The 27,343-nt window shown below is 34.1% G+C and overlaps 1 protein-coding gene across 5 annotated transcripts in view; it reads left to right on the top strand.

Annotated features, from left to right (window-relative positions):
* Positions 1-27,343, top strand: part of MON2 (MON2 regulator of endosome-to-Golgi trafficking) — a 118,931-nt gene that overhangs the window by 79,689 nt on the left and 11,899 nt on the right. For 2 of the 5 annotated variants that reach the window (XM_025927062.2, XM_086712923.1), the window contains 10 exons: positions 96-258; positions 1,885-2,178; positions 4,286-4,484; positions 8,275-8,903; positions 13,366-13,509; positions 14,092-14,109; positions 14,390-14,518; positions 18,562-18,752; positions 24,917-24,977; positions 26,065-26,188. In XM_025927062.2, coding sequence (XP_025782847.1) covers positions 96-258; positions 1,885-2,178; positions 4,286-4,484; positions 8,275-8,903; positions 13,366-13,509; positions 14,092-14,109; positions 14,390-14,518; positions 18,562-18,752; positions 24,917-24,977; positions 26,065-26,188 — 1,952 coding nt within the window. The remainder of the gene's footprint in view (positions 1-95; positions 259-1,884; positions 2,179-4,285; positions 4,485-8,274; positions 8,904-13,365; positions 13,510-14,091; positions 14,110-14,389; positions 14,519-18,561; positions 18,753-24,916; positions 24,978-26,064; positions 26,189-27,343) is intronic. The other 3 variants (XM_025927061.2, XM_086712921.1, XM_086712922.1) reach the window with 3 other exon arrangements.

Genomic DNA, 27,343 nt, shown 5'->3' with positions numbered 1-27,343 from the left:
AGAATAGAATTTAACTTGGTTCAAATTATTGTAAGGTGTATATTTTTACTTACATTTAAGTGCATAAATATATATTTATTTTTCTTTTTTTTTAGAGAATCTTTGATACGAACTGCATTCCAGTGTCTTCAGTTGGTTGTGACAGATTTTCTACCAACAATGCCTTGCACATGCCTGCAGATTGTTGTAGATGTAGCAGGTAGCTTTGGACTTCATAACCAAGAACTTAATATTAGTTTAACTTCAATAGGTTTATTGGTAAGTATTACTGCCTTTCTTGTGATCATATAATTTAGAAATCGTTGTTAGGCAATTAAGAATGAATGCTAAGCAAATAGGCTTTTTGTTTTATGGGGGTTGTTTGAATGACATTTAAGTGCTAAACTTTGATTTTGCATGAAGGATTAAATGACATAATTTAAGAAATAATTCATTGATAGAATATTTGGAATAATCTTTATCTATTGAGCTGAAATTTCGCTTTAAAAGGTTTGTCATGAGAGGATTTAGTAAACAAGTAATAGTACATAAAAGAGAAATATTTATGTGACTCTCGTGTAAGGATTAATTGATTTTCAATATTGTTTTAGTAGCAACATTTTCATGTACTACTTATTTAGTAAATAAAGCTCCAATAAAAGTCTTTACATGGTCCTGTAGTTCATCCACTCTGCTTTGTTAGCTACTAGAAGGCATATGTTAATGGAAGAGCCTTGACTGTGGGAACAGATATACTTGTATTTTAATTCTCTGTGCCTGTTGTTAATTGTTTAATGACTGACCTTTTGAGCCTCATTTTACTCACTTTGAATGTAGAAGTAAAATCTAAGTTAGGATGTTATTAATATTACATTAATAAACAAAGGTGTTTCCAATATAAATGCATTTAAAGGCAATTATTTACACTTTTAAAAGTTTATTATAAGCCAAAAGTTTTTATTTATTTACTTTTATTTTTTTAAAGTTTATGTATTTTTGAGTGGGGGAGCATGAGCAAGAGAGGGGCAGAGAGAGAGGGAGAGAGAATCCCAAACAGATTCAGCACTGTTAGCGAGGTGCCCAACGTGGGGCTTGAACTCCTGAACCATGAGATCAGGACCTGAGCTGAAATGAAAGAGTCCGACACTTTTAACCTTCTGAGCCACCCAGACGCCTCTATAAGCCAGAAAATTTTAAAGTCAGATATCCCTCATAAGCTAGATAAGTTACTATTAAAATGTAATCATAGGAAAGAAAATAAGCACACATATAGAATCCCTCCCAAAGAGTATTTAATTCAGTGTTGACTATATTACTGCCTGGTGTCACTCTTATATTTATGTTTATAGGATTCTCTACATTTTTATCATTGGTGTAATTCTCATTAATTCATACACTGTACTGTGGTTGAGAATGAGGTCATAAGCTACGTTGGGATATAGTAATTGTTCTATGAAATTATAAAATGCCATTAAATGATATTAAAGAACTGTTAATAATTTTTTTGGTGTCATAATAGTATCATGGTTAATTTTTTATAAAATATAGGCACGAAATAAATATGCCAAAATGTTAATAATAGGTTTTGGGTACATTGATATGTTGATACATTTTCCCTGTTTTTTGTTTTGTTTTATTTTGTATGTTCTTGAAATGTTTCATAACAAAAATATTTAAAAATATTAATGTCAGCACAAGATTGTTTCCCCATATTCTCCGGAAATCAGATGGAGACATATGACAGAGATGTTTTCAAATCTATTCTGCTAGAAAAGAAATTTCTGAAGTGACTTTTTAAGGTTTTGTTTCTGAAAGTTAAAGCAACCAATCATGTATTGAATATTTATTTATGTGTTTAAAATAAAACCTGTGAGTGAAATGGTATTTTTCTACTTTGCTCTTTAGTGGAATATTTCAGATTATTTTTTCCAAAGAGGGGAAACTATTGAAAAAGAATTAAATAAAGAAGAGGCAGCACAGCAAAAACAGGCAGAAGAAAAAGGAGTGGTTTTAAATCGGCCCTTCCACCCTGCACCACCGTTTGATTGCTTGTGGCTGTGTCTTTATGCAAAATTGGGTGAACTATGTGTGGACCCCCGTCCTGCTGTGAGGAAAAGTGCAGGGCAAACTCTGTTTTCAACAATTGGTGCACATGGAACTTTGTTACAGCATTCAACATGGCATACTGTTATTTGGAAGGTATTGTGTATTAGCCTGAGTTATTAGCATTTGAGACAGATTTAAAAATTTTTCAATTAAATTTGTTCTTATTAATTTTTAAAGAAGAATTTCCCTGCATTTGTGCTTTTGGCCATACAAAATGTTAGTTTTGTCCTGCTATAAGTTACACCATGGAGCAAATTACATATTGAAAGCGTATTCTCTCTTTTTCTATCTTCATCTCTTAATATCTGTCTCTGATTTCTGCCTTTGTCCCTTTTTTCTCCCTGTTTTTCCAAGTGGCAAAACCACATAATTGAAATGTAATCAACTACAAATTTTATAAATGAAAGAATATCAACAATAGTGAAATTTACTTGCAGACTAAGCAAACAGAAGTAACCTCTAAGTGGTAAATTCTGTATGTTTGTTCATTAAATATACAGTTTCATTTTTTCTTTTTTATCCTCTAAGACTTTTTTACAAAACTAACAGCTTATTAGTGAGCATCTCCTCTTTGCTTTCCTTTTTGGTTCTGTCTGTTCCAGGGCACCTGGGTGCCTTAGTCAGGTAAGCATCTGACTCTTGATTTTGGCTCAGGTCATGATCTCACAGTTCATGGGATCAAGCCCCGTGTTGGGCTATGTGTTGACAGCAGAAACCTGCTTATAACCCTTACTTTCCCACTCTGTCCTTTCCCTCCTCACATGTGTGTTCTCTCTTTCTTTCTCTCTCTCAAACTAAATAAACTTAAAAATAAACCTGAAAAATAAAATAAAATAAATAAAATTCTGCTCATCGTCTTTACACTGCTTTTGTGAATTTCTGAGATCAGTTAAGTTTGGTAATAGGCAACATAGTAAATCCTAATTGTATTTAACAATTTTTCTTCAATTTAATAAAAAAGACTCCAGAATGTCTTCTTAAAAAATTAATGTAGCCATGCTTTGGGCTCTGGGCAGATGATGTGGAGCTGCTTAGGATTCTCTCTCCTTCTATCTCTGCCTTTCCCCCTGCTCACATTCTCTTTTGCTGTGTCTCTCTCTCCAAATCAGTAAATAAACATTTAAAAAATTAATGTTCATTTACTAATAAAAATAATTAAAATCTCTTCTCCTTCCCCTGTGTTCTGTTTCAGCTCTATTGGCTCTTATTCAGATCATAAACATGCTTTAGTCTCCCTTACTATTATTTTAAAAAACAAACTGATATTTTCTCTGATTCCTATTTTCATTTTAAACAGCTTTATTGTTAATCTTGCTGCCTAATTCTCAGTGATTTTTTTTCCTTCCTCACCTCCCCTGCATTCTCTTGACCTTTTAATATGATTTCTAGATTATTCTAATTCAAAGCCTCTTAAACCTTAGTAACAGAGTCCCCTTGAAGTCTTACCAACCCCAGACCCCCGGAGTTTGTGATTTTTTTTGATCCCCCTGGCACAGAGCCTGAGAATTTGCATGTCTGTGAATTTCTTGGGTGATGCTATGCTGTTGGTTCTGAGACCATATTTTGAGAACCACAGAAATTGTTCATAGGCCACAGGTAGTCTTCTAATTGCCAAAATGTTCTCCCTAAGTTTAGTTCTTATCCTACTCATTTTTTTTTTTTTTTTTTGGTAGCATTTAATACTGTTGGCTATTTTCTCCTTGAAATTTCTCTTCCCTTGGCTTCTGTTTCACAGAATGCTTTTGCTTGTCTTTTTCATTTTTATTTTTTTTCTTCAACTCCTTCCCCTGAATCTACGCTTTAAATGTAAACATTCTCCAAGTCCCAGACACTTCCTGCTTGATATTTTCAAGCACCCTCATCTAGTCCTGAAACTTGAGTTATAACCTCTATTTAGATGTCTTCTATAATTCTGTTTTTTGCCTGGACTGAATTCCTTAGCTTCAGTCCCTTCTTACACATTACCCCATAGATGCTCTGTTGATATGTCAACAAGTCTTAGAAAATATCCAATCAAATTAAAACATTTTTCATATTCTATAACTTCAAGTATAAACTTAATATAATACTTCTATTTTTTCTAATATATTGGATTGATCTGTCTGATATAATTTCTTGTGACTTTTGTTGTGACAATTCTTAATTGCTATGCTTTTATTTAAGCTATGTTATTTTTATATGCATTTTTATAAATATTCAGGTTCTCTTTCATCTATTGGACCGAGTTCGGGAATCTTCTACCACTGCAGACAAAGAAAAGATTGAGTCTGGAGGTGGGAATATTCTCATTCATCATTCAAGGGACACAGCAGAGAAGCAGTGGGCAGAGACCTGGGTTTTAACATTGGCCGGAGTAGCAAGAATCTTTAACACTAGAAGATATTTACTGCAACCTTTAGGTATATATGCATTTTTCCTTCTAGTTAAACAAGTAACTCATTTTAAAGGCAATTTGAAAAATGTAGGAGATTTTTAAAAAATTTGTATATAATGCTACTTCCCAAGAATAATCAGTCTTAATGTCAGTTTTTGTTTATGTGTGGTGTGTGCATAAGCGTACACATTTTCATTCATTTCGTTGAGAAAATGTGTAATTTACCTCATATGGGCTAGCCTCTAGGGGATACAATGATGAATAAAATACACAACATCTTTGTTGTCATGGGCATAAGGGAATAACTGAAATTACATAAATAAATGCAAAATTGCTACAGTGATAAATGCTACAAAGGAGTGGTGCTTTGTCAGCTTATAATAGTTATTTGATCAGGCCTATGAGTTCCAGGTAAGCTTCCCTAAGGAAGCAGTATTTTACCTGAGGTCTGAATGGTCAGTAGTATTTCCATCAGGCAAGGGTAAGATGAAATGTGAAGAATTTTATAGGCAGAGAGAATGTGTAAATGTCAATAATACTGAGATTGAGAAGCCCCAGTGTAGATTATACCTTCAGTTCTGATGATAGTGGTGAGGGGGGTAGAGAAAAGTGAATGGAACAGAAATACTGGTTTATAAAATTATGAGCATGCTGTACATATTATTGCATTTTTACAAATTATTATTTTACATTTGGCTTTTTTGTTCCTGTTTATGTTAAAGCATAAGCATATTTATTCTTTCCATCAGCAGTTTTGTGTGTTCTTCATGTTCATTTTTTCCTTTTTTTACCAAAAGTGGTCTCTAATGTTTGATCCTTTTTGCTCTCCTAGAGCTTAATGTTAAATGTATATAAAAATCTTAGTTTTTTATTTCCATATAAAATTTACATAAAATGAGATGTACCAGTCTTAACTATATATTTGCTGAGTTTTAACCAAATAAGCATCATTTTTAATACGTCTGTGATAGGGCACCTAGATGGCTCAGTTGGTTAAACGTCGGATTCTTGATTTTGGCTCAGGTCATGATCTCACACTTTATGAATATGAGCCCTGAGTGTGAAGCCTGCTTGGGATTCTCTCTCATTTCCTCTCTCTTTACCCCTCCCCTATTCATGTTCTCTCTCTCAAAATAAACTTAAAAAAACAAAAACAAAAAAACTTCCATGATAGTTACTTTGTTTTAAAAGCTAAAACCTCGGGCACCTGAGTGGCATAGTTGGTTAAGTGTCAGACTTTGGCTCAGGTCATGATCTCATGGTTCATGAGTTTGAGCCCCACATCAGTCTCTGGGCTGACAGCTTGGAGCTTGGAGCTGGCTTCGGATTCTGTGTTTCCCTCTCTCTCTCTCTCTCTGCCCCTCCCCCCCCACTTTCTCTCTCTCTCTCTCTGTCTCTCTCTCTCTCTCAAAAATAAACATTAAAAAATTTTAAAAGTATGGGGCACCTGAGTGGCTTAGTCAGTTAAGTACCCAACTTCGGCTCAAGTCATGATCTCACAGTCAGTGGGTTCAAGCCCCAAATCAAGCTCTGTGCTGAAAGCTCAGAGCCTGGAGCCAGCTTCGGATTCTGTGTCTCCTTCTCTCTCTCTGCCCTCCCCTGCTCACACTCTGTCAAAAATAAACATCAATCAATCAATCAATCAATCAATAAATAAATAAATGTAAAACCTAATAAATAAAGATCTAGTTTTTTAAAAATGAAGGCTGTTTGTGTAGCTTTAGTAGTTTTTTATAATTTGAATATTGGAAAATGGTCTATATTATTTTAGAATAAGGTTCATATTTTCAACATAACCATGAACAATATATACTTACATCTAGTCTTTAAGAATGTGTACTTTTTCCTAGATATAGAATATTTTAAAAGAGGAATTATAGGGTTTTCCTTCCTGTGGTACGGAATATTCTAAATATGAGATTGAGTCCCCACTCTGATGTCAGCTCAAGTCATGGTCTCATGGTTCCTATTGAGCCCCATGAGCAGAGCCTATTTGTTTGGGATTCTCTCTCTCCCTCTTTCTCTGCCCCTTCTCCACTTGCACACACGTGCTCTCACTTTCAAAATAAACTTTTTAAAAATCTGTTTTTTATTGTATGTAAGTTATACCTCAATTTTTAATAAAAAAAAAAAAAAAACGTGGAAAGGAAGAGGCATATAACTGGCCAGGTGTTATTTTTTGTCCTGTATAGGCAGAGTAGTACCTATTGTTTCATCCCAGAACTACTTCCAGCTTTTCTGTTAACTGATTGCTTCCTCAGAAATATGAGGAAAAATTTAAAAATTTACTCATTTATAGCCTTTGTGAAATGACTTTAAACCTTAATTATTTATGTATTTCACAGCCTACTTATGTCACCCTGCTTTGGAAAATGTCAGTTCTTCTGATTTTTGTGTTAAATGCATGTATGTGGGTAATAAGCCATTCTGTTAACAAAGCCATTGGGGTAAATTGCTCTAGGAACAAGGTCATTTTTGCTGGGTTTCATAGAAACAGACTACATGTTGCTGTAAAGAACTTCAACATAAATGTGCTTACCTGGTCATAGGAGTAGAACAAGAGATTGGATTGATCAGTGGAAGCCAACAACTGCCACTCAGCCCATACTCTGCTGTGGGTGGGTCAGCACACTCCATTTCACATGAGAGGAGCAGATTTAGACTCAAAGTTGTAAAAAGACAGTCTCTTCTTTATGGTGCACTTTCTTCTGGTGACTCACTGTAATTGGGAAGAAATGTTTAAGAAAATTCTACAACAAAATAAAAAAAGAATTCTGCAGCTCTAGGTTATTAAAATATGAAAAGGCGTGAAGTTGAGATTTCATGAGTAGAGCATAGTGTATTTTAAAAACTTAGGCCAATAAAAAAATACATATTATTCTGTTATAATTTGTAACTTTTCCAATATGTTTAAGAGTGAGAACATCTTATCTTAATCATTAAATAAAGGTAGATGAGTAAATCAAAGTTGTTACTGAAAAGCTTTTGTTTTTACCCTCTTACATTTTTATTCTGTTTTCCGTAGGCAGAAATAACTAGGAAATAGTGTGAACATGTGTATATACATTTATAGAGTTTTGTTTTTAATATTTTTTATTTAATTTTTTTTTTTTTTTTTTTTAATTTTAGAGAGCATAAGTGAGGGAAGGAGGCAGAGAGAGAGAAAGAATCAAGTAGGCTCCACACTCAGTGCAGAGTCCCTGATGCAGGGCTCAATCCCACGACCTGGGGCTTGATCCCACCACCCTGGGGTCACGACCTGAACCTAAATCAAGAATTGGTCTCAACCAACTGAGCTACACAGGTGCCCCTATACAGTTTTGTTCTTAAGACCAAAACATTGATATACTCATCCTCTTCTTGGTGCCGTTTGTCCCTAGATCTGAAAAAAAATTTTGACTTGATTTTTGGGTTTCATTGATTTTCTTTTTTTTTTAATTAAAAAAATTTTTTTATTTATTTTTGAGAGAGACAGAGTAAGAACACAGGAGGGACCGACAGAGAGGGAGACACAGAATCCGAAGCATGATCCAGGCTCTGAGCTGTCAGCACAGAGCCTGACATGGGGCTTGAACTCACAAGCCATGAAATCATGACCCAAGCTGAAGTCAGACGGCTGAAGTCAGAGGCCTGACTGAGCCACCCAGGCGCTCCAAGGTTTCATTGATTTTAATTCACACTGTTAGTACCTTAGTACTTGATCATATTTCTTCAGTTTTATAAGAATTTAAGCAGAAAAATAAATTGTAAAGTTTGCAATAGTCTGAGAAATCTTGACCATTTTGATAGATTTTGTTTTTCTCTTCCCGATACAGGAGATTTTTCAAGAGCATGGGATGTTCTTCTTGACCATATACAATCAGCTGCACTCAGCAAAAACAATGAAGTATCTCTGGCTGCCCTGAAAAGCTTCCAGGAAATTTTACAGATTGTGTCCCCCGTCAGAGACTCAGATAAGCCCGAGACACCACCTGCAGTTAATGTACCTGTGCCTGTCCTGCTAGGGTCCCTATCAGGCCCTGGCCTGAGCAGACCGTTTGTAAGAACAGATTCCATTGGAGAGAAACTTGGACGATACAACAGCTCTGAGCCACCCATAGTTACTGACGAGCTTGAAGATTTGAATCTCTGGTGGGCTGCGTGGAATACCTGGTATAGAATTGGATCGGAAAGCACTAAGCCTCCTGTTACTTTTGACAAATTGACTTTCATCCCCAGCCAGCCTTTCCTTACAGCTTTAACTCAGATATTCCCAGCTCTCTACCAGCACATAAAGGCTGGTTTCAGCATGGGCGACTTGCAGAAGCTGGGAGTCACACTGCATAGTGCTGTGTCAGTCCCCATAAGTTCAGACGCGTCCCCTTTTATTCTTCCATCTTATACTGAAGCAGTTTTGACAAGTTTACAAGAAGCTGTGCTTACAGCTTTAGATGTTCTCCAGAAGGTAATAGAGTTTCAGTGGCTGTCTAAACAATAACGTGTGTGGTTCTCTGGAAGTTTTTTAGTTTGCCACATATTTTTTAAGATAAATTCTGGATCAGCAAGATTGTTGTATATGCATACTTTCAGATAAACCCAAGGTTCTAAACATCCAGTTACTTTAAAAACTTAGGGCTTTCTGATGTATTTGAAAAGGTAATTCAGGTTTATTTTGAGAGAGTTTCAGAAACTGCCTGTATCCTCTTTTTTCTATTCACCAACATTTTTGGTTTGATTATGCAGCTCTTCACAAGAGGGTATATACTTCTCTGAATAACAGCTTTAGTGAAGTACTTCTATAATTAGGAAATCAATAAGTTATGGGATTATATATATCTGTATTTTTTCATTGTACTTAAATTTAGCTCTGGAATTGTTGGAAGCTTATATTTTAAAACAAGAAGTAAGAATAAATTTAAAAGTATGTTTCTCACAGAAATTGCAAAAAGATAGATTTTACCTATGTGTGTTTTGTTACTGTGAAAAAGTTACTAAAACAAACAGACCTAAAAATCATTGAGCAAATTCCAACTAGCAGGCAAAACCAGATCAGAATCAAAGAGTTCTCTAAACCAGCAAGGTAATTGTTGGCACAATTCACAACAAACAAACTGCTAAACAGAAAAACGCCAACCGAGGAGCCAGCAATTCCAGCAAAGTCGCTGTGACATTCTAGCAAAATTAGAATGGAACTAGATTCTGATTACTCATGTGTTACCAGATTTGTGTATGGCAGATCGTTTTCTAATTAGCTGATTGCATTATATCCAGCTGGAATGATGAAAACTTTCACAGTGAAAGTAGTGGTTTCTGCTACACCAGAATACCTCTTCACTGGCTCTGGAAGAAATCTAGCTGTGCAGTAACCTTGATCTCTTTAACCCTAGTTGTCTGTGCAGAGAAACAAATTGTGTAGAAACTTAAATTTTAAGAGAATCTGACGTTTAAAAAAATTTATTGTAGGGTTATCAGTTTTCCACAATCGAAATCAAAATAGCTGTTTTATTTTCAGTGAAGAGAAAAAGTAGCCTGTTAGTACCTACTTTTCCCCCCTTGATTGACCATGCACATGTTACTTATGCAGTGCCCTGGAGGGAATTGAAAAGTTATTCTGTCAGCAAAACAAAGCACAGACCTTAAGTGATGTCTATAATCTACAACACGCATTTAGATGTTAGATTCAGGTTTTTATAAACAGAGAAATAACAACAAACCTCCAAAATTCTTTTCAAGGAAAAAAAATTATTAATTTTATTTATTTATTTATTTATTTATTTATTTATTTATTTATGTTTAATGCTTTTTATTTTGGGGGGAGAGAGAGAGACAGAGAGTGCAAGCAGGGAATGGGCAGAGAGGGAGGGAGTCACAGAATCCAAAGCAGGCTCCAGGTTCTGAACTGTCAGCACAGAGCCTGATGGGGGCTCAAACTCCCTAACCGCGAGATCATGTGAGCCAAAGTCGGACGCTTGACTGACTGAGCCACTCAGGCTGTATAATTTTATTTTTAAAAGCTCTGCTTTAGCAGTGTGAGAACAAGTAGAATCATTTACTTCAACTACTAGGAACTTTTTCTGAGCTTTTACTAGTTTTGAAAACAACATATACCTTCATTCTGAAACTTAGGAAGCCTTATTTGTTGTTCATTTGTATCAACTGATGCAATTTTGCATTACTAATTCTCACTCTAGCTGTTGTTTATTACTTCTATAATTATCTAAATGGTATTTTATAACACTTGAATATGATTCAGACATAAGGTGTCTTTAATATTTCCTAATGGAAAAAGTAAGATATTTCACTATCAGTAAAAGTGTTTCTGTATTTTTTTCCCACGTGTGTCAGAAAATTTTTTCATAAGCAAAATTTACTTGCTTTGGGACTTTATAATTAAATTAGTTTTCCAACGAAACTTTTTATTGGTTAAAGATAATTTCCTTTGTAAAAAACTCATTTTTTATTTCACGTTTACCCTTACATAGTTCAAAGCTACAGAGTGACAGTCTTCTCTTGGTTTTTAAATCACTGGATCCCACTAAATTTAGTTATGTATGCTAATTAATTTTTCTTGGCCAAGATATTTTGACATGCGTGGGACCTGAGAATTTGATTCTGTTTTCCCTGAGTTCTGAGGTCAGGAGACTGCATCTGTCTTATTTATTACTAAACTTCCAGTCAGATGGCTGGACGCTGTATCTGCCTCCATCATCAAGACTGTTGGAGGGGTACTCCAGGAGACACCGGCACATTGTGTGTGAATGGTGCCCGGGGAGTTGTGCAGTGAAGCCCTGCCTGCTGCTTAATGGGGCAAGTTTCTGACTCTCTTTATTCATGAGCTTCCTAATCTATAAAATGAAAATGATAAATCTACAACTTTTTTTCTTATTAAATGGGATTTGCAAGGCATTTACTGCTTGGCACAGTTAAACATTGAGTGAATGTTAGCTGTTACTGTCTGTATCATCAAGTTCCCTGGCATGGATCTTAGTATCTGAGTTGAGGAGGCAAAAAAAAGTCTTTGTATAAGTAGGCACTGAATGAATTATTGTTTAAGGACTTAATAAGAGAAACCTTGAACCACAGGAGAGGTTGGATGTCCATTTTCTGTTCTTGTTTTCACATACAGTTTTCAAACTGGACTAATAGGAAATGTGCAGCTTGCTGACTGATTCGTAGCTTTTGAACTGAAATCTGTTATCAGGTTCATACTATAGTTTTTTCTGATATACAAATTTAAGAACACTGAAAGAAAACCAATAACTTTTTCTTAGATGGAGTTTTTTTTTTTTTTTTTGAAAAATGTCAATTCAATAGTATGCATTTTAAGATCCTGGAATTGCTTATTAAGTCAGCTATAACAATACAGTATGTTTTCTTTTTATAAACAGCCACTGAAAATTGAAATGTGTAGTCAAAGTCATTGTTTGGTGCTAAGATATTTCCAGAGAAACTGTTAATACTTAGTTTTGTAAGGTAATCATATGGGCTTTACTTTTTTTTAGTCCTTGAAACTTAAGAATCCACTTAGGATAATTTTTTCTTTTTCACAGTAATTACTGCTTATTTACTTCTGAGAATTAAGACTCAGCAAGAGCTTAATAAAAAAGAAAGTGAAATTTAACAGAAGCAGTCAGTAGAGTGATTTTTTTAGGCTGTATACCATTCAGATTCCTCTAATTCACTATTACAGAGAAAAATAACCAAATATTGAGAGATAGTATTAGATGTCTTCTTCTTTTTTTTTTTTTTTTTTTTTTTTTTTACATTGTATTTATAGGATGATCTAACTTAGGTATGGGCAGCACTTTGCTTATCTACTTTATATTTCAAGACACTTTTCTCTAAAACTTCAGTTAAAACTAAATGGCTCTGTCTTCTCTGAGGGAAGATAAAATTAATCTATTACCTGACAGATCAAAAAGCCATGGGTTCTGGAAAACCATAAATGTTGTGTGCATCTTTTTAAAGGAATTCCCTAAAAATTTTAAATGCTTTGAATTTTGATCTACTATTTTGAGAGTATTCAAGTGCAGAATGATTATGTTTTTTGTTTTGTAAATAAAGCACAAGTATATTTTAGATACTACATAAATACTATCATTGAATATTTTTCACACAGAAAAGAAACATTAAAACAGGAATGTGTGAAAGGATGGGAGGAGAAAACACATTTGTTGCTAGAAAAAATGAAAATATAAGACTCATTTTAAGTACTTTCAGGCTATCTGAAGTAATTAAAATCTGTAGTGTCAGGATACGTATTTTATTCTGTTTTATCAAATTATTTATAGCAATAAGTTTAATTTCTATTAAAAATTTTAAATTCTTTTGTTTTAAATCAAGTCTGTATATTCAGATACATTAGACATTAAATATACACTGCCAGGTCAAAAAATTCACATATACATTTCTTTTAGAAACAAATTTTCACACATTTTCCCAATAATGGTATACATGATTATTTGTTAAAGTTAGGAGACTAAGCATAGTGCAGAAATCAGCTGTCATTTCAGTGAACTGATGCCATTACTTAAATAGAAGTCAGTATCAGTCAATATCCTCTTGGTCAATGAAGCATTCTTGATGACCTAATGGCTGTATTACTGAACAAATGATCGGATTGTGGAACCTCAGGACTGCCTGGGACTCCTCTTCAAGTGCTTGCTCTTTTTCTAGTCTGTTAAGTAATAAATCACACTTTTTATTAAAAGGCATGTTTTAGCTGATCAACACAGTTAGCTTATACTGTATTCAATAATAGCTTAAAATAGCTTGTAATAGCTCTGTCCTTCAGGGCTTATAAAAGATTGTATAATACTTATATAAAATAGGACAGTCTTTCAGATTCTTTGGTTAAGTGCATATACAGTGAAGAACTTATTGGAATTTAGATTATGCATTCTGTTGTTCATATTTTGCTTTTATAGGCCATCTGTGTAGGGCCAGAAAACATGCAGATAATGTATCCAGCTATATTTGACCAGTTACTGGCATTTGTGGAATTTTCCTGTAAACCTCCACAGTATGGACAGCTGGAAACAAAGCACATTGCAAATGCAAAATATAATCAGGTAATTTACTCTAAATTATATTTTCTCTGTAAGATTTCATGCCTTATTAACAGTTCCACTTAAGATGAACTTTTGAGTATCTCAGAAATTTGTCATTTACAAATAAACTTTCATATGTCTGTTAACAGTTTAAACTGAAAAGAAACACTTTTTGGAAAACCTTTTCCGTGTTCCATTTTTTTCTTGTTTTTGACTTTCCTTTCCCAAGTAGTTCTCTAGAAAGTTTGGCCTTTCATGTTACATTTTTCTTCAGAGGTCCTTTCTTGGCTGCCCCACCCTATTACAAAATGGCTTCTAAATCCCTAAGCCTAATCTTGTTTAAATATCTGTAATACAAAATGAAGAAATCTGTGTGTGCTAAATAAATTGTCTACTGCTGGTGTGAAATGTAGTTGGATTTTATGTCAAAGATAGCCATAGTTGGCAAATTTTGGCTTAGAGGAAAAGTAAGTTTCTGAATGTATGCACAGGCTGATTTTGTTCCCTCAACATAAAATAATTTTACATCATCCGAAAAGTAGTTTTAATGTGTATTAACTTTTCTCATTCTATTTGTCTTGCAACACAATGGAATCACAATAGATCCAACTATTTGCACCGGTGAGTTAAATTTCCTAAAATTGTCCTAACCTATTGGCAACAAGTAAAACACATCCTTCCCAGTACTTGATAGAATGCTCTCTGCTTTTTCTGATAGTTTTAATTTTTGCCTGGCTGAAAATTACTCTTTCATGAAGTACGTATCTCTTTGAAAACTTTGCATGTGATATAATCTTGACCTAAAACCAAGGACTGAACTTTAAGACAAAGAAGGTTTCTCTTTGAAAACATAATTTAATCTCATTTATTTTTAACTCCATGTGAAAATATTACTTTTTAGGCGGAATGGGTAGCCTTGAATTATGTACCGTTTGCTGAAAGGTCTTTAGAAGTAGTTGTGGATTTATACCAAAAAACAGCCTGTCACAAAGCAGTGGTGAATGAGAAAGTACTCCAGAATATTATTAAGGTATCTTGTTTTTAATTTCTATACTTTCACTTGATGATGATACTATTATTGAAATTACAGTAAATTATTGAAATTATAGGTAGTGATATATTATCATATATTGAGATAATGGGAAATATTTATATAATTATTTGTAGAGACTTTTCTCCAACATTCATGGATCATATTTAGGAAGCCATTTTTCTACAGTATGAAAAATTCTTTTTTTTTTTTTTTTTTAATTCACATCCAAGTTAGCTAGCCAAAGTATGGGAAGAAAAGTTCTTTTTTTAATGAAAAATATTTTAAAGTAAGTATGCATTGGATTTTTTTCACTTCTTAAATTTTGCCACAGGATAACAAAGTATCCTGTTTCTTATACTTCAAGGTTGATGAGTATTCAGAGGAGAAGTTTATAGCCCATTGACTTAACTGATCATGCATGCCTTTTCTGTTTTTAAAGCCAGTTCCCTAGTGTATGGACAACCATTTGCAAAAACTCATCTCTAGTGGATTATGTCTGATTCTTCCAAAGTCTGTTTCTTGTTTTTTTTCCCTGTGTTTTGAAGAACACACCTAAACCTTGCCTTCTATAGGCCAATATGAACTGTCTTCCCTCATGGAGAAGGCCTTTCTCTGTTTCAAAGCTCATCCTTCTCTCTGTGTCCCTCCTTTCCTCTTTCCCTCTTTTTTTGTTGGTGATGCTTTGTTTCATTTTCCTTTTAGTCTCATAAACTGTACCTTGGAAAGATGATTAAGCCCTTTATAGAAGAACTTTCTCTCACTTTACTTCCTACTCAAATGGCCCATCCCCTTTCAGCTTTTCTTTCCTTCCAAATTCCTTTAAACAGCTTGTGGCCTTCATCTAAGCTGCCACTCGCTCTCACCCCGCTGCATGCTGGCTTACTTTCATATGGTGCTCCAGAAATGACTTAAAAGTTTAGAAGATCAAATCTTCAAATCCTGTGTGCTTTTCTAATTATCCTCCTTGTCCTATGATACTGCCCTTAACCTTCTTTAAACTCCTTCCCGTGATTTTTGTCATACTCTTCCTTCCCCTCCCTACTCATCCCATCACAGCTGTTCTCTCCTCATTCATTGAGAATAGTTTGTAAGCACCTCTGTTGCCAGGTACTAACTAGTAGAAATTTAAAAATGAGCAAGATAATTCTTACATTTAATAATTCAGTGAAGGGAATATAGAAAAGGCAGACAAAGTATGTTAAGTCCTAAGTGAAGAGTACACAGTGGATTCAGATAGACCTGCCTGAGTGTATTGCTGTTTACTTGCTGCTGTATAATTTTGGGTAAATGGACCTGTCAGAGCGTTTCTCATCTATAAAAGAAGGTTGATACCAATACCACTTATATGTCTTAACTATTGAGAGACTCATTCGAGATACAGCTTATAATGATACTTGCCAAGTAGTCAGTGCTGAGTAAAAAGTTAGGTTCCCACCTCCCATCCCCCATAGACAAGGAAATAACTGAACTGTCCAGAGGATTTTGGCAAGGATCAACAGAAGTGACACTTGAAGGAGTAATAGATTTGCTAGGGAGAAGGCGAGGGATTAAGCAATGTAAAAGATTGTGGTATTTTTTTAAGAAATTTTGAGAAATTCCATTTAGGGAGATGTCAGGACCTAGAATAAGTCTTAAAAAATAGCTATGGTTCTTATAAGCCATTGTAAGGAATCATACTATTCTTTAGCCATTGAAGAGTGACATGAATCAGTTTGTATGTTTAAAAGAATTAAATAATCTTTTTTCTGTACTCCTTCCCCCTACCCCTTTTAAAAAAATGTTTGTTTATTTTAAGAGAGAGCTTGTGTGAGCAGGCAGAGAGAGGGAGAGAGAAAATCCCAAACAGGCTATGCACTCACAGTGTGGTGCTTGAACTCAGAGAACTGTGACAGCATGACCTGAGCTGAAATCAAGAGTTGGATGCTTTGGAGCACCTGGGTGGCTCAGTCAGTTGAGTGCCCAACTTTGGCTTAGGTCACAGTCTCACGGGTCATGGGTTCGAGCCCCGCATTGGGCTCTGTGCTGATGGCTCAGTGCCTGGAGCCTGCTTCGGATTCTGTGTCTTCCTCTCTCTTTGCCCCTCTCCCACTCGCACTCTGCCTATCTCTCTCTCAAAGATAATAAATAAACATTAAAAATAAATAATAAATAAGTAAACATTAAAAAAAACAAGAGTTGGACACTTAGCTGACTGAGCCACCCATGCGCTCCTATGCTTCCCTTTCTTGATGCCACTCACTACACTGTATTGTGATTAATTGGACAAGACTCTTTCTTTCTCAAAAATTGTGAGCTTTGTGGCAGCAAGAGCAGATTTCTCAGTTCCACACAGATTTACTGAGTATATGCTTTAAACCAATCTCCATCTTAGTTGCTTACATGTTTTTAAACAAAAAATGTACAAATCACATAAATCTACTGTGTGTAACATTCCCTTAATTTCAGTAAAATATTAATTGTAGTAGTTAATTATATTTTTCTTTTATCTAACCTTGAGTTATAAAATGTTAACTTAGACTGGCCCTTGTATAATTTAGCACTGTTTTCTTTGCAAATGGCAAACACTCAGGCTCTGATTAGCCTTAACAATAAAAGGGATTTATTGCCATGCTTAGTTGGAAAATTCAGAGATGGAGGGTTTTAGGATTGGTTTATCCAGTGGTTCTGCAGTGTCAACAAAAATCAAGTTTTTTTTTCTCTCCATTCTGCTTTTCCAAAGATTGATTACACCCCATGTTTCTCCTCATAGTTACAGGCTAATAAGGGGTTTGATGTCCAGTAAGAGGTGTGTGTATATACGTGGTTCTTATCATATTATTCTTCTTAAGTTTCTAAAATTAACCTTAATTGGACCAGCTTTAGTCCTATGCCCAGTCTTGAACCAGTGATTATGGTCAGGGAAATGGAGTAGATTGATTTGCTTAATGAGCTAATCATCTCTTTACCCTAAATCCCAAGTGGAATTGAAGTCAGGTTCCCCCAAAGCACCTGGGGAAAGGAAAGGAATAGATCTGGCTAGGCTAATTATCTCTTAGTGGAGGCCCATTTCATGCTAACATGTAATGGTTCATGAAGTGAGTAAGTAATAATTTGTATGGACGATGATGAAATTAAGTTTTATATTCACTCCATAACCTTGAAATATGAAAATTTATCTCTGCTACTCTTTATCTTTCTGAGACTAGGATTTTTATATAAAAGTAGGATTTTTACTCTAATGTACATTATCTGCTGATATGCTGAAACTGGGAGTTTGATCAGTCTAGCCTTGTAGTTGCTGGATAGAACTATAGCCAGAGGACTTCATTCTGAACCACCAAATTAGTTCTTTAATGGTTTATAGCGACCTACCTCAAAAGTTGACCAGTTAAAAAGTAAATCTCAACATCACAGTCACATCACTATACGTAACTCAGATGCTTTACTCCTGTATCTGCAAGGGTTAAGGAATAAACAGTCTTTCTGAATTATCAAACTTACTGAAATAACTTGGAAAATGAAAAAGTACATTAAAATGTTAGAGTAGAACATTAAGTTCAAAGAATTTTAGAGATAAAACATAAGACTTCAAAGTATTGATGCTTTAGGTTATATTTACCTAACCAATAGTGAAAAAATACAAGGTGTTGATCTTTCTTAAATGGGAGAACCTCATCAGTCAAATTATTTTCTGCTAGGAAAAATATGGCAGAACGTTCTAATTCTGTAACAGTAAGTTGAGAGAAACTGCGAAATTTTAAGTTTACTATTCCTATCTTTTTGGATAACATCCCTATATTTTATGATGAGAAACTGAAGTTCAAAAGGTTGTTACTCATTCAAGGTCATTGTTTATAAAATGGAAACAGAATATCTTTTTAGGCAGTAGGATTTGAGGACCATGTCTGAAATACTGATTTTTCTAGAAAATAATATCCTTTTTTTAAGTGAAAATACCTGTGCTCTTATTTTTTTCTCTTTGCTATAGTTTTTTTAAGTAATTAAAGCTGTATTTATATATTTTAATTAATACATATCTTAAATTGTCTTTATTTTCACAGACCCTTAGGGTTCCTCTCAGTTTGAAATATTCCTGCCCTTCTGAAAGCACATGGAAACTAGCAGTATCTTCTCTCCTCAAAGTTCTTTCTATTGGGCTACCTGTTGCCCGGCAGCATGCTTCTTCTGGAAAATTTGACAGTATGTGGCCAGAACTAGCCAATACTTTTGAAGACTTTCTCTTTACTAAAAGGTCAGCTCATTCAATTTTACAATTAAGACAATCTCTCAAAAAGTACCTGTGATCTAAAAACAATCTTTCTCATTACTCATTAACAAAGTAATTATTAAGATTGCCATGTTGTATACGAAGCAAGACTGAGTAGACCTTTATCCACTAGGTACATTATCATGAGCAATGGAGATTTTTGCTTTTTACACTGTTTTTGTTTTTTTAAGCTTATTTATTTATTTTGAGAGAGAAAGAGGGGGAGAGAGAGAGCCCATGTGCAGGAGAGGGGCAGAAAGAGAGGGAGAATCCCAAGCAGGCTCTGCGTTGTCAGTGCAGAGCTTGTTGCACAACTCAATCCCACAAACGGTGAGATTATGACCTCACCTGAAATGAAGAGTCAGAAGCTTACCCCACTGAGCCACCCAGGTGCCCCTACAGTGGTTTTTTTGTTTTTTTGTCTTTTTAAATGTTTATTCTTGAGAGAGAGAGACAGAGACAGAGCAAGAGCTGGGGAGGGGCAGAGCGGGGAGGGACACAGAATCCGAAGCAGGCTCCAGGCTCTGAGCTGTCAGCACAGTGCCTCACTCGTGGTTCGAACTCAGAAACCGTGAAATCATGACCTGAGCCGAAGTCAGACACTTAACCAACTGAGCCACCCAGGTGCCCTGTGTTTTTAAGACAGAAGTCTGTAAGACAATATGGATGCATCATAATTAAGGTTTTAACTTGAGGAAGCTAAGAAGATCTGTTTTTTAAATCTGCTGCCCATTTGACATCGTAAGAGGAAAACAATTGCAATAAATTAGTGTTGCACCAGAATAAATACAATTAGTGATGATCATGATTAACTCTTTAAGATGTTAGTTTTGGTGGGGGCACCTGGGTGGCTCAGTCGGTTAAGCGTCCACCTTCGGCTCAGGTCATGATCTCACGGTTCGTGGATTCGAGCCCCTCATCAGGCTCTGTGCTGACAGCTCAGAGCCTGGAGCCTGCTTCGGTTTCTGTGTCTCCCTCTCTCTCTGCTCCTCCCCCACTCATGCTCTGTCTCTCTCTCAAAAATAAATAAATATTAAAAAAAATTTTTTTTAATAAAAAAATATGTTAGTTTTGGTGAAGAAGAGTGGAATTTTCATTGTGTGACATCCATCTGAAGGCTTATGTTCATGGATCATCTTTTGACCCCTCACTGAGTGAGAGTAGGATAATTAGAAGACATACTAAATTTTATGAATGAGGAATCTGTGGGCTAACTTAAATTTTGTATAAAAGCTTATCTGGTATTTCAAAATTGAAAGTAGTAACATCCTAATTTCTGTTTCCACAAATGGTCAGATTTTGTTTTACTTTCTTTTCTTTTTTTTTTTAAGTTTATTTATTTGAGAGAGAGAGAGAGAGAACACAAGCAGAGGAGGGGCAGAGAGAGAGGGAGAGAGAGAATCCTCAGCATGCTCCACACTCAGCGTGGAGCCAAGGTAGGGCTCAATTATAGGACCACGAGATCACGACCTGAGCCCATATCAAGAGTCAGACGCCTAACTGACTGAGCCACCCAAGTACCCCTTGTTTACTTTCTTATGTATCTCATCTCTAGACATCTTGTAAATACCAATGTAAGCATACTCTGTATTTGCAGGAAAATTATAAGGACTCAAAGCACATTGAAACAAATTATCTTTTTATCTGTAACTCTGAAAATTTGAATTTCTTTGTGGATTCCATTGCCCAAAATCACTATATTAATTTGTATGAATCAAATAGGTTTAGAGATTTAAACTTTTCTTTTTCCTTCTCAGTTGTCTGTATATTCATGTTGCTTTATTTTATTTTTATTTATTTTTATTTATTTTTTATTTTTATTTTTTTTAAATTTTTATTTATTTTTCTTTTTATTTATTTTTTAAAGATTTTACTTTTACATAATCTCTACACCTAGCATGGGGCTTGAACCCACAACCCCAAGACCAAGAGGTGCACGCTACACCAACTGAGCCAGCCAGGTGTCCCATAATAATATAACCTTTTAGAGCAGGTTTTTTGGCAATGAGTAAAACTTCTTTGTTTTCTTTTGGCTGGGTCTTTCTACCATCTTACTTAATTCTCAGGTTTCTTATTGAACATTTTTCATTTTCCAAACTTTATTCTTATTTTATTAAGTTCAGTTTTCTGAAATTAATTTTTATGTGTTTGTGTACAATAAAGTAGGCAATGAAACAAAAGGCCTAATAATAGAAACTGCACATCTTATGTCATTTTGTATTAATGCAGTCGTACTATAATTCATTATAGTTTTTAGCCCAACCACAGCCCTGCTTACATTAAAGTTTTGGGTGTATTGAGTATGTTGAAAATCATATTACTTAAGAAAGCAGACAGCATAGTGGGTAAGAGCACTGACTTAGGAGTGGGGCCATCTGGATTCAAACCTTGACTGTATTACTTTATAACTGAGATGTTTTGGACAAGTTACTTAACCTCTCAGGAACTCATTACCTTATCTGTTAATGGGAATTATACTTAACTCATAGGGTCATTATGAGGGTTAAGTCACTTAAAATAAATGACTCCTTAGAGTAGTACCTGGCATGTAAGTGCTTTTAAAATGCTTGCTACCATTATTATTATCCTCATTATTTCCTTTCCTTAAGAGAAAGTGATGCTATCCGTATCCTTTCCCATCAAAAAGCCATATTTTAAGCTAGAATTTTAAAGACCAAAACTGTAAATAACTAGGAGTAGGAAATTTACTTCTAAATTTGGAATTGTGTATAATGGCTAGAAAATAATAAAGATACTGACTTCAGCTGTCAGTAACACAGAATCAGTGTTCTCAGTTGTAGTTATTCTACTTATAGATTTAAGCCTTCTACTACATGGAGTAGTAGAGACATACCCTACATTGAAAGTCATGACCTACTTTGGACTCTATCACCTACTTCCTGTTGACCTTGGACTGGTCATTTTTATTTCATAGTCCAAAAAATATTTTAAAGCTCAAATTGAAAACTTGCATTAGTTAGCTGAAGCTAAAAATGGCAGTGCTCACTAGGAGAACTTAAAACAATGCACATTTTCAGTTTCATGAGGTTTTGTTTTTTGTTTTTCAAATAATTGATTACTTTGGAAATCACAAAATATTATTTTATGTCATATATGTACTTGTTCTATAACTGAAGTTCATCAGTAATATTGAACAGTAGGGTGTTTCAGAATGTTGCTTGGAATAATAAGGCCTTAGTTTTTATATAATACTAATATTTGAGCATATTTCATCTTGGAACATTTATAAGTCCTTTAACTTAATATACACTCTAAGACTTTGAATAACCATGCCTTTATAATGCTTAGCTTTCTTTTGTTCTTTAAGCTGTTTTGGCAAGGCAGTATAATAACAAAGAAATACAAATAAAATCAAAATTAGCTAGAAGAAAACGAAGGCTTTGGAGATCATTGAAGACTATCATAAATAAATAGTTGAAAGGAGAAAAAGAAAAAACATGATTAAAGATGAAAAACATAAAGACTGTAATCTGGTAGACACTTGAAGTTTATTAGGAGTTCATTCAGTCATCCTTGGAGTACTGAAACATGGTGCTTGTCCTCTAGAATACACTTGGGCTGGGGGGGAATTCATACAAATGGTCTGTGGACCTTAAGTTAAAAATCACTAAGTACTACCCAAAAGAATTCAGATGAAACATGTTCACACAAAAACTTGTTCACTAATATTCATAGTGGTATTTGTCATAATAGCCCCCAAATGAAGACAATCCAAATGTTTATCACCTGATGAGTGGATAAAGTAAATGTGGTATGTCCACAGATTGGAATATCAGCCATAAGAAAGGATAAAATACTGATGTATGCATGCTACAGTATAGATGAATCTTGAAGATGTTATGCTATGTGAAAGAAACCAGACACAAAAGTCCATATATTGTATGATGTCACTTATGGGGTATATCCAGAATAGGCAAATGTGTAAAGACAGAAAGTAGATTAATGGTTGCTACAGGTGGGAGAGGAGAGGATGAGGAGTGACTGGTCAAAGTACAGAATGTGTTTCAGGAGTGATGAAAATATCCTAGAATTAGAAGTGGCACAACTTTGTGCAGATGCTAAAAAGCACTGAATTATATAATTTAAAAGGTGAATTTTATAGTATATGAAATTGTATCTCATTACACTTTTTGAATGTACCATGCAGAGAGAACTGACAAAAAATACAAATCATACTTTATCAGTTATTTTATTTCAACTAAATATTTGTGAAGATAATTTTTAAAATTACCTCCATCTTAGAGAACTAAGGATCTTATATGGCCCATTTCTACCTGCAATATTCACCATCTCTACTTATAATTTATAGGTAAACTGTGTTAATCATCAGTTTTTTAGAAGCTCAACCAATTTTTTTGATATGCTCAAAGTGTTTAGTAAGGATACTAACTATAAGTTAAAAAAAATAACCATTAGTTTGAGTTTTGAGACCAGAATACTTAACCTATGCATCATCAAATAATTTCCTGATTTTTTTGATCGCTGGAATTAGGAGTGAACTTTTGAGTTTCTGACTTTGTATGCTTTCTTTCCTCATAACATATTTTAAGATCCACTTCAGTGTTTGATACATGATCCCTGTCACATTTATATTATTACTGTCTGTTCCTAATAAGCTTTTTTTTTTAATTCATAGCCTATCCTCAGTTACCTCCACCATTATCACCATTTTTTTTGTATCACTGAACACTTATATTACTTGATTATAAATTAGAATTAAACACAGCTTTTATCTCCAGAGATACAGATAGGATCTGTGAAGCTACATTAGTTGTAGCAGTTATGAAATTCCCAGCATTGGTTCCAGTTTGGGTACATGTCATTAAAATTTTTCCCGTAGTTTCCTACTAGCAGATTATAGAATTAGTCTAGGACTTGCACACCAGAATGCAAGTTTCATGCAACAGAGACTAAGTGCATCTTGTTCACAGCAGGATCTTGAACACCATCTTGCTCAAACTCAATGCTGTATATATGCTGTATATGGTACAAAGCATCTGATACTCAATAAATATTTGTTGAATGAAAAACATCTAAATCAAGTAAAGATCTGGTACCCATAACAGAGTACATGTGCACGAGTGCTTGTGTGTATTCTAATACTTATAAATAGAAAAACCAAATAATGCTAGAGCAAAAATAGCCCTAGATACAAAACTGTATATTATAACTCTAAATCTAAGATAACACTGCTTTTACATTTACAACATGAAAGAGAAGAATTTAGGCTCAAATACCAGAGAAGTTTAGGGTCAAATTGCGGCCTTGTCATTTGCTTACAGTACATTCTTGGTCATTTTACCAGCATTCAAAGCCTCAGTTTCCTCTTCTGTCAATTACATGAGGATAATACTTGCTACATGTGGTTACTCTGGGAACTTATGAAATAATACAAATTAAAGCTCTTAGTACAGTGGCTGGCTCTGTAATTTTTCGCTGTCATTACTGTAACAATCATTAACATCTTATTCTCAGCTGTTTTTAAGTAAATATTTCACTGCTTTGTAAGTTTAATACCATTTTACCACTCATTCTAATTAGGAGCCACATGGTTTAGAATTCACCTTGGTTCTCTCAGAATAACTGATTTCCATTGATCTTGCTGGAATAATTTTCTGCTTTAGAAAGTCTGAATCAGCCCTGTTTTGTTTTAGATGTTCTCTATCTTTAATGTAAAGATCTTTAATACATTATGTTTATTACAAATTAGTGATTAATGGCCAGTCTCTGAGTGAATGGGTTCAGCAGATAACCAAGACTCTTTTAAGTCACTGGCAGTGTAAGTGAATTCAGGTATCCTCACAGTAGTAATTTTTGTTGTAGCTGCAGATGATAGTAATACCCTCACTTTTTATTGTTTTTTTCATTCATAATACTGAAAGGAGTTTAATTTTACAGATTTTATTTAATTCAGGATTGGACCAAGCATTTTTTGTAGTTAAGAAATTCATGTTTGTAATTGGTATAGTCCTTATTATACTAATAACTTTAATTAAAAATACTGTTCTTTTAAATAAATGGTAATGTCTAACCTGGGTGAGAAAATAAATCCTTTTTGTCATTTGAATACTGCTCATTTCTAGGGAACATGTTACTTTTAAAAATCAAGTGTTTTATTTATTTTTTAGCATACCTCCAGATAATCTCTCTATTCAAGAATTTCAGAGAAATGAAAGTATTGACGTTGAGGTGAGGAAGCTGTTTAAAACATTTTCCTGTAACCATTTGTGCAAACCAAATAGTAGAAATGTTGAAATTACGAAATTGCTAAAAGAACAAGTAGGGTTAGTAAGTTAAGATTGAACCTAAAAGCTTTAAAACTCTCACAGAGATTAAAGGTTGGTTCTTAAAGCACTGACATGATTTCCTTTTATTTGTTAGCTTTGTGCTGTGTGTATGTTGTCTAGATCCATAGTTGTGTCCATTTAATAATTTTAAAAAGTAGTTGATTCAGTAAAATCTCAGTCATTGAGCACGCATTTGAGAGTTTGTGCTACAGTTTGGCAAACCAGGTGTTTGTCGTTCAAACTAATCAATAAGTTGTTTAGATTTTTGTTTTTAACCAGCTGTAGATAGAGCCTCTCAAACTCTTGAAGCACATAATGAGAGCTTGTTAAAGAATATATTTTGTTGATTATAAATTGACTTTAAAGAAGTAGTTTTTTTGGTTATAGATTTTTTTTGTTGGGGGTGGTGGTTTGATGATTTTCCTTTAAGCAGGATAAAAGAACTTTTAAGTAAATGAAGTAAATTACTTTAAAGTATATCAAAAAAGTATACGTATAAAATACTGCTTTTTGTCCATTTCTGTATTAAAACTCTTGTAAACTTTTCTTCTTTTTCATCAAAGGGCAAAATAACACATTATATATTAGAAATGAGCTATTTAACAAAAATGAATGTAATTTTCCTTTCTCTTTTGTCTCATTTATGGTTATAAAAAGTGATTTCAATCTTATTCTTAATTCTGTTTTGGATAGTTTATTCTAGCATGGATACATTTCATATAACATCAACATTTACTAAAATGGTTGCATAGTAAACAGTCTATAGTATTGACTATTTTGTAATAAATTTATTATTATTACTAAGACAAATGAGGGAAATGGACTACTCATCCTGTATGTTAACATTAAAATGTTTGTGTACTTCAAGGAAGATTCTTTAGCTGATTTTCTTTTAAAATAAAATTTAGGTTTTACTCTAGATACTGTCATTTGAGTTGGTCTCTTTCAAGAAAAACAAAATGCATTTGAGTTTGCCTCTTTTGTTCTAGGTAGTTCAGCTTATCAGCACTGAGATACTACCTTATGCCAATTTTATTCCTAAGGAATTTGTTGGTCAGATAATGACTATGCTTAATAAGGGCTCAATACATTCTCAGTCATCTTCATTTACAGGTATGTTATTTTAATGATTTATTAAAAATGTTAGTATTGAAGTACTTTGGAAGAAGCTGACTATATAAATGTTTACTCCTGTGATTATGGTAAAATGTAAACTGGAGAATGGTTAAGGTAATTTCTAAGAACATGATAGAACATTAAGCTTTCTGAGGGGAAAATGTGAATATTCTGTTAAACTGTGCTAAGAACTTTGAAGAACATTTAAATGTGTGTAGTCTGGCCACTAGATGTCTCTCATACTGCTTACTTCACAAACTACAGCACTTCTTTTTCCCAGCCCAAACAAGTTTTAAAAGTGATGTGGTTAAGTGCAGATTTAACAAAAATAATAGTCTCAGAAAAAATAATTAAATACTACTTATATTAATACAGTCAACTTTTTATTATTAAAGAGTATATAAAAATTTCTAGATACATTTTTATAAAATGTGTGTTACAAACAATATAATCAGATGTAAATACTTTAAGCTTAATAAGGATTACTGAGTTGCCATGTATACTTTTTCTAGCAGTTTCTGATGATACCTCTTGCCATTTATAGTATTAAATATACCAAGGTAAGGAAGGTATTTGGACATTTCTTCCAATGACTTTGCCATTGGACACAAACTTCTCAACTTTAACTTGGAGGGTTTTTTTTTTTTTTAACATATACATAGAAACATATACATAGAAACAGGACCAGGCTTTTATAAAGACCTAGGTTCCAGGGATCAGTTTTGGTCCCCACCATTCTTAAGTATGACCTGATAGCCAAAGCTTTCAGAGAAAATCTTTCAACATGTAAGAGAAAAAAACAAATAAAGAGGGAGTAAAAGAAACTGAGAGGAAACAGATAAAATTCAGAGCCATAAAAACATTACTCCAAAAAAGCACAATTATAATTAGGATGTTCAAAGAGATAAAAGATTTATATTCATGAAAAAAAATACTGTTAACAAGGAGGAATCAGAATAAGAAGGAGCTCATAGAAACTAAAAATGTGACAGCTGAAATAACAAGTCCAGTGAAGGGTTACAAGAAAATATAAGGAGGTAAACCAGGAAGTAGAGAAAGACAAAAAGTAGACAACATAAGAAGAAAGAAATAAAATGAATCCAAGGGGTCTAACATCTGACAATAGGTCTTCCAGAAAGAGAAAATAGAGCA

The sequence above is a fragment of the Puma concolor genome, chromosome B4 (genome assembly GCF_028749965.1).
Source record: "Puma concolor isolate L17-30 chromosome B4, mPumCon1.1.hap2, whole genome shotgun sequence".
NCBI lineage: Eukaryota > Metazoa > Chordata > Mammalia > Carnivora > Felidae > Puma > Puma concolor.
This window is presented reverse-complemented; position numbering and strand designations above follow the sequence as displayed.